The sequence below is a fragment of the Camelina sativa genome, chromosome 10 (genome assembly GCF_030686135.1).
Source record: "Camelina sativa cultivar CO46 ecotype springtype chromosome 10, ASM3068613v1".
Taxonomy (NCBI): domain Eukaryota; kingdom Viridiplantae; phylum Streptophyta; class Magnoliopsida; order Brassicales; family Brassicaceae; genus Camelina; species Camelina sativa.
Genome location: NC_141889.1, coordinates 15,150,457 through 15,162,521, shown reverse-complemented (window position 1 = coordinate 15,162,521; position 12,065 = coordinate 15,150,457). Strand labels below are relative to the sequence as shown.

At 33.3% G+C, this 12,065-nt stretch overlaps 2 protein-coding genes across 2 annotated transcripts; one reads left to right on the top strand and one right to left on the bottom strand.

The window, feature by feature from the left end:
• Window positions 1-4,586: 4,586 nt before the first annotated feature.
• LOC104719121 (3-hydroxyisobutyryl-CoA hydrolase-like protein 3, mitochondrial) lies at window positions 4,587-7,820 on the top strand. The gene is made up of 10 exons (XM_087468192.1): window positions 4,587-4,944; window positions 5,118-5,219; window positions 5,323-5,387; window positions 5,939-6,073; window positions 6,171-6,267; window positions 6,548-6,677; window positions 6,767-6,945; window positions 7,087-7,214; window positions 7,297-7,398; window positions 7,595-7,820. Exons 1-10 carry the CDS (start codon window positions 4,728-4,730, stop codon window positions 7,694-7,696), a joined length of 1,257 nt encoding a protein of 418 aa, XP_087324318.1. The 5' UTR covers window positions 4,587-4,727; the 3' UTR covers window positions 7,697-7,820.
• LOC104719122 (protein CORTICAL MICROTUBULE DISORDERING 3-like) lies at window positions 7,805-10,729 on the bottom strand. The gene is made up of 5 exons (XM_087468191.1): window positions 9,236-10,729; window positions 8,917-9,135; window positions 8,746-8,837; window positions 8,359-8,651; window positions 7,805-8,258 (listed from the first exon to the last, which is right to left on the bottom strand). The coding sequence occupies exons 1-5, from the start codon at window positions 10,349-10,351 to the stop codon at window positions 7,921-7,923; spliced, it is 2,058 nt and encodes a 685-aa protein (XP_087324317.1). The 5' UTR covers window positions 10,352-10,729; the 3' UTR covers window positions 7,805-7,920.
• Window positions 10,730-12,065: the final 1,336 nt, after the last annotated feature.

The following is a 12,065-nucleotide window of genomic DNA, read 5'->3' as shown; positions in this document are numbered from 1 at the left end:
TTACAAAAATGTGGTTAGGGTTTAGTTTTTACAATTAAACAAAATTATATGTCGGTTTGGGTTTACAAAAGAGTGGTTAGCGTTTAGGGTTTAGATTTTACAATTAAATGAAATTATATGTCGGTTTGGGTTTACAAAAGAGTGGTTAGAGTTTAGGGTTTAGATTTTACAAGTAAACGTAATTATATGTCGGTTTGGGTTTACAAAAGAGTGGTTAGGGTTTAGATTTTAAAATTAAGCAAAATTATATGTCAGTTTGGGTTTATAAAATAATGGATAGAGTTTAGATTTTACACTTAAAAAAATTATATTTTAATTTAGGTTTATAAAAAGAATGATTTGAGTTTAGATGTTATAATTTAAACTAGGATCGGATCCGCGCTAGAGCGCGGAGGAATATTTATTGATATGGTATAGTTTAATATAAAGATGTAGGAGTATTGAAAACAAAACAAATAATTAAAAAAACTGCAATTCCTAAAAATTACACATTTACTGTGTGTGTTTCGACAGACCTACTTGCAAAAAAATACATTTGTTAAAATATGAAATCTAACCTTCTTTAACATATGATTGTGAATTTTACAAACCACATAACTCTTACAAAAATCATGACAGCAGAATGAGTAATACCAAGAGGAATATTTATTGACATATAGTGGGTACTTACATATATTCTAACATTGTTTGGAGTTAAAGTATGAAAATATATAATACAGACAAACAAAGAAAAATATGATCCATCGCACATACATATTTTTTTCATGTATAGTATTGGTACATTAACTTTGACATTGGGGTTAATTGTTTTTTTTTGTCTTCGTATACTATATATTTTAGAAAGGATTAAACATAATGAATATTATACTCAAAAATTCTAACTAACCAATTCAGATTAAACAAAATGAATGAGAAAATGTCATTTCTATATTACTAACATATTAGAAAGTGAGAATTAGAGCTTGCATATGATTCGGTCAAAACCACCAACTTTGTAATTTGTCACTCTTGTGTAAGTAGAGTATTGCTTCCAACAATGAACGATTTTCACCTGAATTTTCTAGGTTTGTTTGAAAGGTTTGATAGCATTGAGGCTTGTGAAACCATCATTACCAGCCATCTTTTTGTTACAATTTTGCAAATAAAGTTTAGTGGGAAAATGAGAATGATATGAGAGTGGCACAACCTCATGCTAATATTTATAGTTTAGAGATAACCGACTGTAAGTTTAGGGTTTTGAAGATTACACACGTTTGTTAAAATCACATTTAGTTAGTATCTCTTTTGTGTATATATAGGTATTACCCAAATTAAAATGATTTAAACAACATTCCAATTTTAAATAGAATAATTTATAAATAACAAATTAACAACACTCCCATAAATTTTGTTTACTACTGATTTTTCATAAAATATAAAATATTCAAGATCCCTATGATTATGTAATACTTGGATTTTTATGGTTTGACATTTCCAAAATTCATTACATTGGATAAACTTCTCTGATTTTTTTCCAAACTGAATTTGAAAACACAGCAAACCAAAAAAACAGTATATATGAGCGTATATTCCTTTTTTATTAATTTTCTTTATGAAGATATGATATTGATTAGGAATTTTTGGTTGGAATGTTTATTTTGTTATGGCAACTAATTAAGTTACGGTTTCTGCCCATAAATGGTATTTCTATAATTAAAATTTTCGAAATAATTTGTTTGCTATGATAATTAAAATCCACCATGAGTGTTAACTCTAATATAACACTAATTTTGTTAGTTTCCTAAGTTACATGCACCATATATATTCTCGCGGTTACTATTGTTTTGTTTTGGAAAATTTGTTTAAGTTTCATTTAATATTTAGTACATACGATTTAATAAATATATGACCGAATAACCCATCTATAATTTTCGGATATTTCGCACCCGAATCCGAATACCTTGATTTCGGGTTTGTTTTTTTAATTGACCCGACCCGAAAATAGTTTTGTACTTCTCTTTTACTAATATAGAGACTATAATATAATGTTTAGAATTAATAATTTTAAAATTAATTGATATATATAATTTGTTTACTTAACCAATAATTTGTTTTTTTAACTAAGAGAGGGTGAATAAGGAGAGTTCACCCCTGGGGGTGAACCTAAGAATTGTTCTTTTATTAACACTAGGTGCTTCCCCACTCAACGCGTGGGTTGTGGTGTAGTTGGCATTTTCTTCGCAATCACTTGTATTTATACACTATATCTTTATACCATTTCGTTTAGATGTGTACAATTGTGGCGTTTATTTTTTATGAATTATGAGGATGTTGTTTTTTTGCTTTTGAGGATTCAATCTTATCATTGACTGATATTGTTCCCAATACATTTATTGTATTTTAGATTTTCTAATTAATTGCTTATATAAACCCTTCATATGTTGATGTTGCAATAATAAGTTATTTTTTAAAAAATAATTATCTCACATGTAAGTGATTAAGTAATATCAATAAGATCGTTTCTGTTTTTCTTTAATTGGCTTTGAAACCAATTTTGAGTTAAGAAAATAATGGGTCGAATTATGGTGTTAATAAGTAATATAAATTCTTATGTATATATATTGTATATATGTGACTATAATTTTAGCTAACTAAAAAATTCTGTAATATTTAAATATAATCTTAAACATATATATTATATATATATATATATATATTTTATTTGTGGGAGGAATGTATGGAATTATTGGATAGAATTTATTTTTGAGTTAAATAACCTTTTATGCCTTTAAATTGAGTTAAATATTAATAAATTTTTATATTTGTCTTGACTTTTTTAAAAAGGAATACCAAGTGTTTCCTTCCAAATTTGAAGTGACATAGTATTTTAGTTTTCTTATATGATTTTATGAACTTCAATGTAAAGGTTTTTCAAAGTAACTTGATTTTAACCCGCGGTACACCGCGAGCATATAATTTTTATTAGAATTTATATTTATATTGTATCTATTTGTTAAATATTTGATGTTTTGTAAATAAAGAAATAACTAAATTTTCCGGTTGTTGTGCGGATAAATATTTATATTATTTTTGAACCCGTAGTACACTTCATGACTATTTGTTTGTTATATTTAGTTTGTTTTGTTTAGTGTTTGAGATTCTATTTTGATTTTTAGTTATTATAACAAAAAATAAGGGATAAATACATAAGTAATTTATATGCTGTGATTAAGTCACATTTTCCTAATGATTCAATTATTTTACACAATCTTAGTTAAATTAACTTGATTTTATGTTAAATATTCTAATATTAGTAGTGTTGATAAATAATTAAATGAGGATTTAACCTGTGTTAACACAAATTTAATAATATTTTATTAATTCAAATATGTCCTCTTTATAACTCATCTACTATATAACCACATTATATAGTATTTTAAACTTTTTAATTTTATATATTCGTAATAATTTATTTATTTTTATTAAGTTTATATATGTTAATTATAATATTTAAATAAATGTCAATCGAAGTTTTTCTTACGTTAATAATCAAATCTCACAGGTTTTGGAAAACAAAATGGGAATCAAATTGTTGTTTTCTTTGTTTGCGAATGATTCAGATATAGAATATCTTCAAAACACAAAAAAAATGTGTGGTTAAATATATGATAATTTTTATTTCCATATTGATTACTGTTATTTATTTAGTTGGAATGAAATGTAAAATATTTAGGAAATAAAATCTGTAGTAATGTTAGTTTTGGAAATTTTTTAGGGGTTAATGTTGTAAATAACTTTTAAAATAAACAAAAGTAAAAGGGCATAACACAAAATGTACTTCAAAAATGTTAATATAGATAAGTACACTCACACTGATTGAATTATAAAATTTGGAGAAATGCTTATTTCGATTAATCATCTACTCTTTTAAATATATTAAATAAGTATGATGTTTTTCCTACAAATAGAACAACATACATTATAGTTTAACCATGGAGTTAAGCAATAGAAATGGAACTTGTGATTGCAAGACAAAATGCTTATATATATTATGTTACACATTAATCGTTTAAAAATGAATAGGAACATCTAATTCTCAAATAAAGTTGATTTTTTTGTTAAAACCAACATATGTGAATTTAAATTTAACTATGCAAATTTAAAAAATAAATATGAATAGATTTGAAAGGCAAGAAATATTTTATTTTTATATAAAAAAAAAATAAAAATTGAAAACAATGTTAAGTATATATAATACTTTCTAAATTAAAATATAGAATCAAATTATTACAAGTTACAACACATATGAGATATAACAACATTTGATATTGGTGGGAGAGGAGGAGAGAATGATTACTTATAAGATAATAATCCAAATTAGATAATGGAGATGAAATCTTTTAAAATAAGAACAATGTAAAATATATATATCATGTAGTCTCTAAATTTAAAATTTACAATGATATTTTATTTGTTTTCTACAACCCATACAATAAAAATAAATAAAAAAAACAAAAATGATTGGAGGTATTCATCTGAAAATCAACCAATAAGAAAAACCAAAACCTTACTTTTATATATATATATATATATGATGTAATTGCTACAAAGAGATGAATAAATGTACAGCAAAAGAGAAGCCGCTGAGTGAGAAAGAGTGTTTACCTACACTAGCCTCCATCTCTCACCGTCACTGATGACTGTATCATCATCATCGACCTTCTTCACCAACTAAACTAAACTAAACTATGATCATCAAAACTTTGGCTCATCGCATCTTTTTCCCCAAATTCTCATTAACCTTCTCTTCTCATCACTTCCTCAGACTCTCACTCTCCGATAATCGGAAATTCTCAGTGATGGCCGGAGCTGGCGGCGACGACTTCGTCAAAGGAAACGTTTTTCCTAATGGCGTCGCTCTCATCACTCTCGATCGAACCAAAGCTCTCAACGCCATGAATCTTGGTAAAACAAATAGTTGCAACTTGCAAATACTCTCTTTTCTCTCTCTTTGTATGATTGTTTCATATCCCCAATTTGGTGTATCAGACTCATTTTTGAGAAATCTTCTTATCAACTTGTTGGAATTGGATTTTGGGGGATTACAGAGTTTCTCAATTTGGTTATGATAATTACAGATATGGATATAAGGTACAAAAGCTTTCTTGATGAATGGGAATCTGATCCTAGAGTCAAATGTGTTATCGTTGAAGGCAGCACTCCTCGAGCCTTTTGTGCAGGTGATTGCTCTACTTTCTGTTAAACTGTTTCATGTAAATGAAGCTATGTGGTATTTGACCATATTATGGGGAGTGAGTGACCGATCTATGAATGGTGTTTCAGGGATGGATATTAAAGGAGTTGCTGCAGAAATCAAAAAGGACAAAAACACACCTCTTGTGCAAAAGGTTTCTGAATAATTATGCAAAATATACTCTGTCTTTAAACATATAAGATGCTAGAACTATGCAATGTGGTTATTTTTGTTGGTTATCTCCGGGTTGTGTTTGTTGCGATGGGTAAAGTTTGCATAATAGGAGTCGTCTTTAGGTAAGGAAAATAACCATATTAACTTAGTTTTAACTGCTTGTAAAGCAGATTAATAACCTTAGAGCAACTGTCAGATTTAATCCTGGTTCGCTTGTTACTTTCTGTCATTACTCGTTATCTCGATACTTCAGGTCATGCTTTAGAAAAAAACAATACTCTCATTGCCATTAAGCACCTTATATTACAGAACAAGCTCATTTCTTAAGAGCACTTTGATTCTTATAACTGAATATAATGAAGCAAATTGTGTACTAATATGATCAATAGGTATGTGTGTGGTACTCTCTTGGATGTTGTTCTTTAGATTTTCTTACGTTTGGCCCTTCTTTGAGTAGTACCCTCCAAATTCTTAGCATATGTTAACCTCTAGAAGGTAGATGTGTTTAACTTCAATATTTTGCTTCCTTAGGTATTTACAGCAGAATATACTCTGATATGCGCTATTGCTGGGTACAAAAAGCCATATATCTCATTGATGGATGGTATAACAATGGGATTTGGCCTAGGTCTTTCTGGACATGGTCGCTACCGTGTGATAACAGAGGTACTAAAGAGAAAAATACTTGTTCTGCACTTTTTGTGTGGGTAATAACTGGAATTATTTTCCTGACTCTTTTACATATTTTTGATTTCCATTCCAGAGGACAGTTCTTGCCATGCCGGAAAATGGAATTGGCTTGTTCCCAGATGTTGGGTTTTCATATATAGCAGCTCACAGCCCTGGTGGAGGATCTGTTGGTATGTTGATACTCGAATCTTTTACACTGCCTAAAGTTTTAAGGTCGTACTAGGAATAAGGAAAGGGTCAACGCCAGTTAAAGGTCATTCCTAGTTGGTTGATATCTAAGTATGCACAAAACTTTGGTGGAAAACGATGATTGTTCGATCTAAATACTTCTAAGCTGTGCATAGAATGAAATTCACATAGCTGGAAGCCTGTTATTGTTTTTAAAAGCTGAAAGGAAAGATTACTGTGCTATATTGCTCAATGCAACTTTTCTGGCATAAATGTCTACAGGTGCTTATCTTGGTTTGACTGGAAAAAGGATATCCACACCATCAGATGCACTGTTCGTTGGTCTTGGGACGCATTATGTACCATCTGAAAAGCTAGCTTCATTAAAGGAAGCCATTTTGTCAGCCAACCTGTACGCCCTTCTTGACCTCCTTTCTTATCTTTCTGTCAAAACGAAATATTTTTTCTCTGTTTTAGAACTCATACATATCCATAATGCAGTTCTGAGGATCCTGATCAAGACATCCAAGCAACTTTATCAAAATACAGCGGCAATCCTGAATCTGAGGCCACCCTCAAATTGCTTTTGCCTCAAATAGAGTCAGCCTTTAACTCAAATAAGTCTGTCAAGGAAACAATAGAAGAGCTCAAAAAGTACCAGCAAAGCAATGAGCCTTCAGGTATGATTTTCCATGGGAATTGTAATGCTCGGAGCCTTACTGTTAGCATTCAAACTGTTTTAAGGGATAGTTTAAGATTATAGACGAAACTAAGATCGCTGCCTTTTAACTTTGTGAATACTTGAAAATGTTTGGATACAGTTGTAGAATGGGCTAATGAGGCACTCAAAGGTTTGGAAAAAGGAGCACCGTTTTCTCTTTACCTAACACAGAAGTACTTTGCCAATGTTGCATGTGCCAAGGGTAAAACTGTGAACGAATTAACAACAGTGAGTTTCAATTCATAAATTCCGTTATTGTTTCCTCCACTAAGACGAATTTTAACCTCCCGTATAAATTTGCTCTGTGAAGCTTAATGGTGTGATGAAAACTGAGTATCGTATTGCACTAAGATCTGCATTGCGTTGTGATTTTGCTGAAGGCGTTAGAGCAGTTTTGATTGACAAGGATCAGGTTTGTTCATTGCCACTCAAATTTTTCTCTGCTTGATTCATCTTGTGCTCAGATTGATCATCTTAATGTCTTTTGTTGTGACCGGGCATATGAGTTTGTTATCTGCATCGACCTATGGTGTTTTAATGCCAAAGTTTTGTTAATACCAAGGCTAAGTCAATCAAAACTGATTTGCTCTGTGAAAACTCTTTTGCAGAACCCAAAATGGAACCCGGCAAGCATTGAAGAGGTAGACGAAAACGAGGTGGAAGCTCTCTTTAAACCATTAAGTCCAGAAGTGGAAGAGTTAAAAGTCTGATTCTCATTTTGCTTTTCTCTGTTTAAATTGTGTAGACAAAGTATTCTATGAATAAACAATGTGTTAAAGAAGCTTGTTACTGTAAAAACTATTTAATAAAACGGAACCTTTCTTTTCACCTAAATACTTTTTGGGCATTAAAGATTATCTTTAAAAACATGAGCCATTGTATTACAGAGCATGGAAACGTGAGAACATTGAAGAAACAAAAGCAAAAGATGAAATCAAGAAGCAGAGTTGTCGTATGTAGATCCGACGTGGTGGATAACGAATCCATAGATTTTGCGCTTCAGCCGCTCGATCTTGGCTGTCGGAGCCATTGTTGTGATCTGGTTTTCTTGGTTCGACACGACCCGGTCCAACCACTCGTTAACTTGTTTCAGCTGAGACAGAACAGCAGCTATGGAACTACTATCTAAAGATCGCTTTGCTGTGTTTTTGTTGTCTAACGACTCTTCCACGAACCTAATGAACCACATCTGCATTTCCGATTGTAGGTTCACTGCGAATTTAGCCGTTTCCTTCAAGCCATCTATGTCTGTCCACATCCCAACAATGTTGTCTGAAACACCAACAAATGCTAATTACTTAACTTAGAACTCTGCAATTGATATGTAAAGCCATTTTGATATGGAACTTCGTTTTCAGTGTCAAGAACAAACCTGTCTGGACAGAAGGTGGTCCGGGAGAGAGACGAGTAGGCATTGATTTCTTCAGAGACAATGGTGATTCGTGGCTGTTCTGGTTTTTCACTAGTGAGACCACACTGAGATTAGTAGCTAACGCAGCTTCAACCCATAGAGATATTGGGTTTTGTTGATCAGCCGATGAGCTGAAACTGTTTCCTGAGGCTATCTTACTGTATTTCACAACATCTTCATAGATTGTCAAAAACTGGTTGATGATTTGCAAAGGATTCCCCACCTTGGAGGCTAAAGAGAGTTCCGAGAATTTACTGAAACATCCACCAAAAGATAAAGTAACAAAGACCGTACGAAAGTGTAATAAGATTGTTTTGCCAACATTTTTAGGATGGTGTAACTGTATACCTTAAACATCTTATGATGCACTCGTTGGCATTTGCTTCTTCCAACGCCCGAGCTGCAGCTTTAGCAGCAAAGTCTCTTCTTTGCATAGCTTCCTGGAGTAATCAATTTACAAGCCATCACTCTAGTGTCATAATCTAATACAGCTCAAAAAGTGAAAATACAGCCTCATACCTTTCCAAGTATTGCAAGTTCCTCTGAGATGCTATCCAACGAAACACTACCATCAGTCCATTTACGTTCATGATAAGTGATCCCAACTCCTCCAAAGGCTGAGACTTCTTCTAGTATACTAGTCTCTGATGAGCACGACTTGGCTTTCTCTTCACACGCTGAAGATGAAGAATCACTCTTCCGCCTATTCGCATCACTGAGCCGCCTCGACATAGCAGCCTACAACAATTATACAATACCAGTTTCAATCCATCACACATAACAAATCATTCACCAAACACACAAATTTGTTCATCCAATTAAACAAAGTTTTTGTTACCTGAGTACGCAAAATTGCTTGATGATCAGGCTTATTCTTAACACAACTCTTCTCCTTGTGCTCAACTTGAGCATTTCCTTCAGCAGCTAACGGTTCATCCCAATTCTTCCGATTCTTAGCCGAAGAACCACAGGCTAAAGCCTCTGAAGCTTTGGAGATTCCAGCAGCCATCGCAGCCATCCTCTTCTTCCCTGAAGAATCTACAACCATAGGAGACATCTTCAAACCAGTAGAAAGCCTACGTCCAGGTGAGATCGACATTCTTCTTCCACTAGGCGATGGATTCATCTTCCTCCCATTAGGTGACGGTTGCCTATACCTAGACGGCACAACAATCGCTGGCTCTCTTGCAACTCTTCTCTGCTCCTCACGCGCTGCAGCAAGACTCGGCACCACACATTTAGACGGCACCGGAGAAGCAGATCTCCTCCCTTTACCAGAAACAGCAGGCGACGGATCTCTCTCCACCGACGCCGACGCCGCCGCCGTCACACCACCTGAGCTATTCTTCTTCATCGATGAGACTGACCGTTTTGAAGATGCTGGTGACGAGAACCTCTGCGGCGTCGTTTTCTGTTTACGAATTTCGTTTTGGTTCACCGGAGCAAGGGCTTCCCTTTTTGGAACATCTCCGTCGCCGCCGTTGTTATCGTCGGATCTTCTATTGTTTAGGTAAACAGCGATAGGATCAAGAGAGTACTCCGAGTCAGAAACTGGTTGAATCACGAAATCTCGTTTGGATCCGTTACATACACGTGCGATTAAGGGCTCCGGTGTTCCAACGAAGGCGTGTCGACCAGCAACGGGGCGGATTCCGGCGGCGCGTGGGACTGGAGTCGCGAACTCGAGCCGTTCTAGGTAGATAAATTGACCTAGCTGGAGACGGTTACTGAGGATTAGATCTGTGTCTCGTTCAGAGAGAGAGACATAAGTGGAGTTTAAGGAATCCGATATTTGAACGAAGAACCCTTGATTGGGCCATAAATCGGAGCCGGCGAGAGCTGGAACGATTCCGGTGACTTGTAGTGTGGCGGATCTGTGGTCTCCGGTGGGGCGTGTGTTGGAGCTCATACATTGCAGGAGTTTTAGGAGGATGCCGGGAGCGAGTGACGCCATTTTTGAGTGTGAGTTTGGGTAAACAGAGAGAAGGAAGAAGAAGAAGAAGGATATAGAGAGAGAAGGTATTGAAGCTTTGGCCGTTACAAAGATTCAAAATTTGAAATCGAGTTTCTCTTTTCTTTTTGTTTTTTTCTGTATTTTCTTTATTTGTTTCTTGCGGAACTGTTTATGATAATAATGCGATTAAAGAGATAATCAAATTAAATGCTCATTATTCTAAACCGGCAGATTTGGGCCGGACTAACCGTGATTTATCTATCTCCTCTTGAACCTTCTTTAGTACAGTGATAAAAAAGATAAGATAATTAGATTTCTGACTAAAAAAAATAGTTTTTTGTATTGCTCATTTTTAAAAGGGTTGTGATCTTGCTCGATAACCAATTTTGATAATAAAATTAAGAATACACTTTAAAGTGAAAAATAAATAAACTAACCAATGGATCTTACAGAATAACAAAACTGTCCTTCAAAAGCAACACACGCGCATGAAGAAAGCAGGAGAACGCTGGCTTCGGTTTTGTACTTTTGATTTTTTATTTATAATTTAAATAAAGCATTTTACTCCTTCATACTTGTTAGTAATATTTTTTTCAACAAAAATTAATATGAAATCCAAAATTTATGTAAACAAAATATAGTTTTTTTTTCTATACTTGACATAGGTTAAATTTTTAAAATCGGATATAAAATTTTTAAGATGATGAATAGTATTGGTAACTAAAAAGATAAAATTCCGTATAAAAACACATAAAATAGTATAGTATGATACGTATTATTTAAGTATTTAGCACAACTTGCAATAATTCAATAGTAGTGGATAGTTGTGGACGATCGGGTATTCGGTTCGGTTCTGGATATATCCATTCGGTTTCGGTTATTATGGATATAGGAGTTTAGGATCCATTCGGTTAATTTACTATTTTGGTTCAGGTTTGGTACGGTTTCCGTTATTTTCGGTTCGATTCTAGGTGTCCGAAACATTGTAATCTATTTAAAATATATTATTTGAATAAAATTTGATTATAATTTAACAAATATATCTAAAAACTTCCGGATATTTGGTTTATTTAAAATATTTTGGTATTTTGGTCTAAATATAAAAGGTTTTTTAGTTTAATTTTTATTACCTTATATAAATTAAACGGTATTGTAATATCCGAACTTCGACGTGGCGCAGTGGCTACAACACATGATCAAATTTGTAGAGGTCTCAAGTTTGATTCTCGGCTAATACATATTTTTAATATAAGTTCGGTTTGGTTCAGATAACCGAATGGATATCGGTTTGGTTAATAACCGATATCGATGGATAGCTGAAACACTATCCAATCGGTTATTGCCGACTAACCGAATCCGAACCGGAACTGAAATTTTGGTTTGGTTTTGGTTTATTTGCCCAGCACTAGTAGTGGTGGTCGTAGTTGTAGTAATGGTAGCTATCACGACAGCAATTGTGGTTGTAGTAATGACGGAATTGTGATAATGGTGGATGTGGTGATAGTGGTGGTGGTAGCCGTGATGGTAGCGGTGATGAGAAGACCAAATATACATTATTAGATGAAGAATCATGCAGAAAATAAAGAAGCTAACTAATTTTTAGTTAATTACATGTTGAAAAGAGGACGCTATACCCTAGAAGATACAACATAAAGAACCCATACAATATAGACAATCTAAACAATAAATTAAACGCACAAAAATATGCAAATTC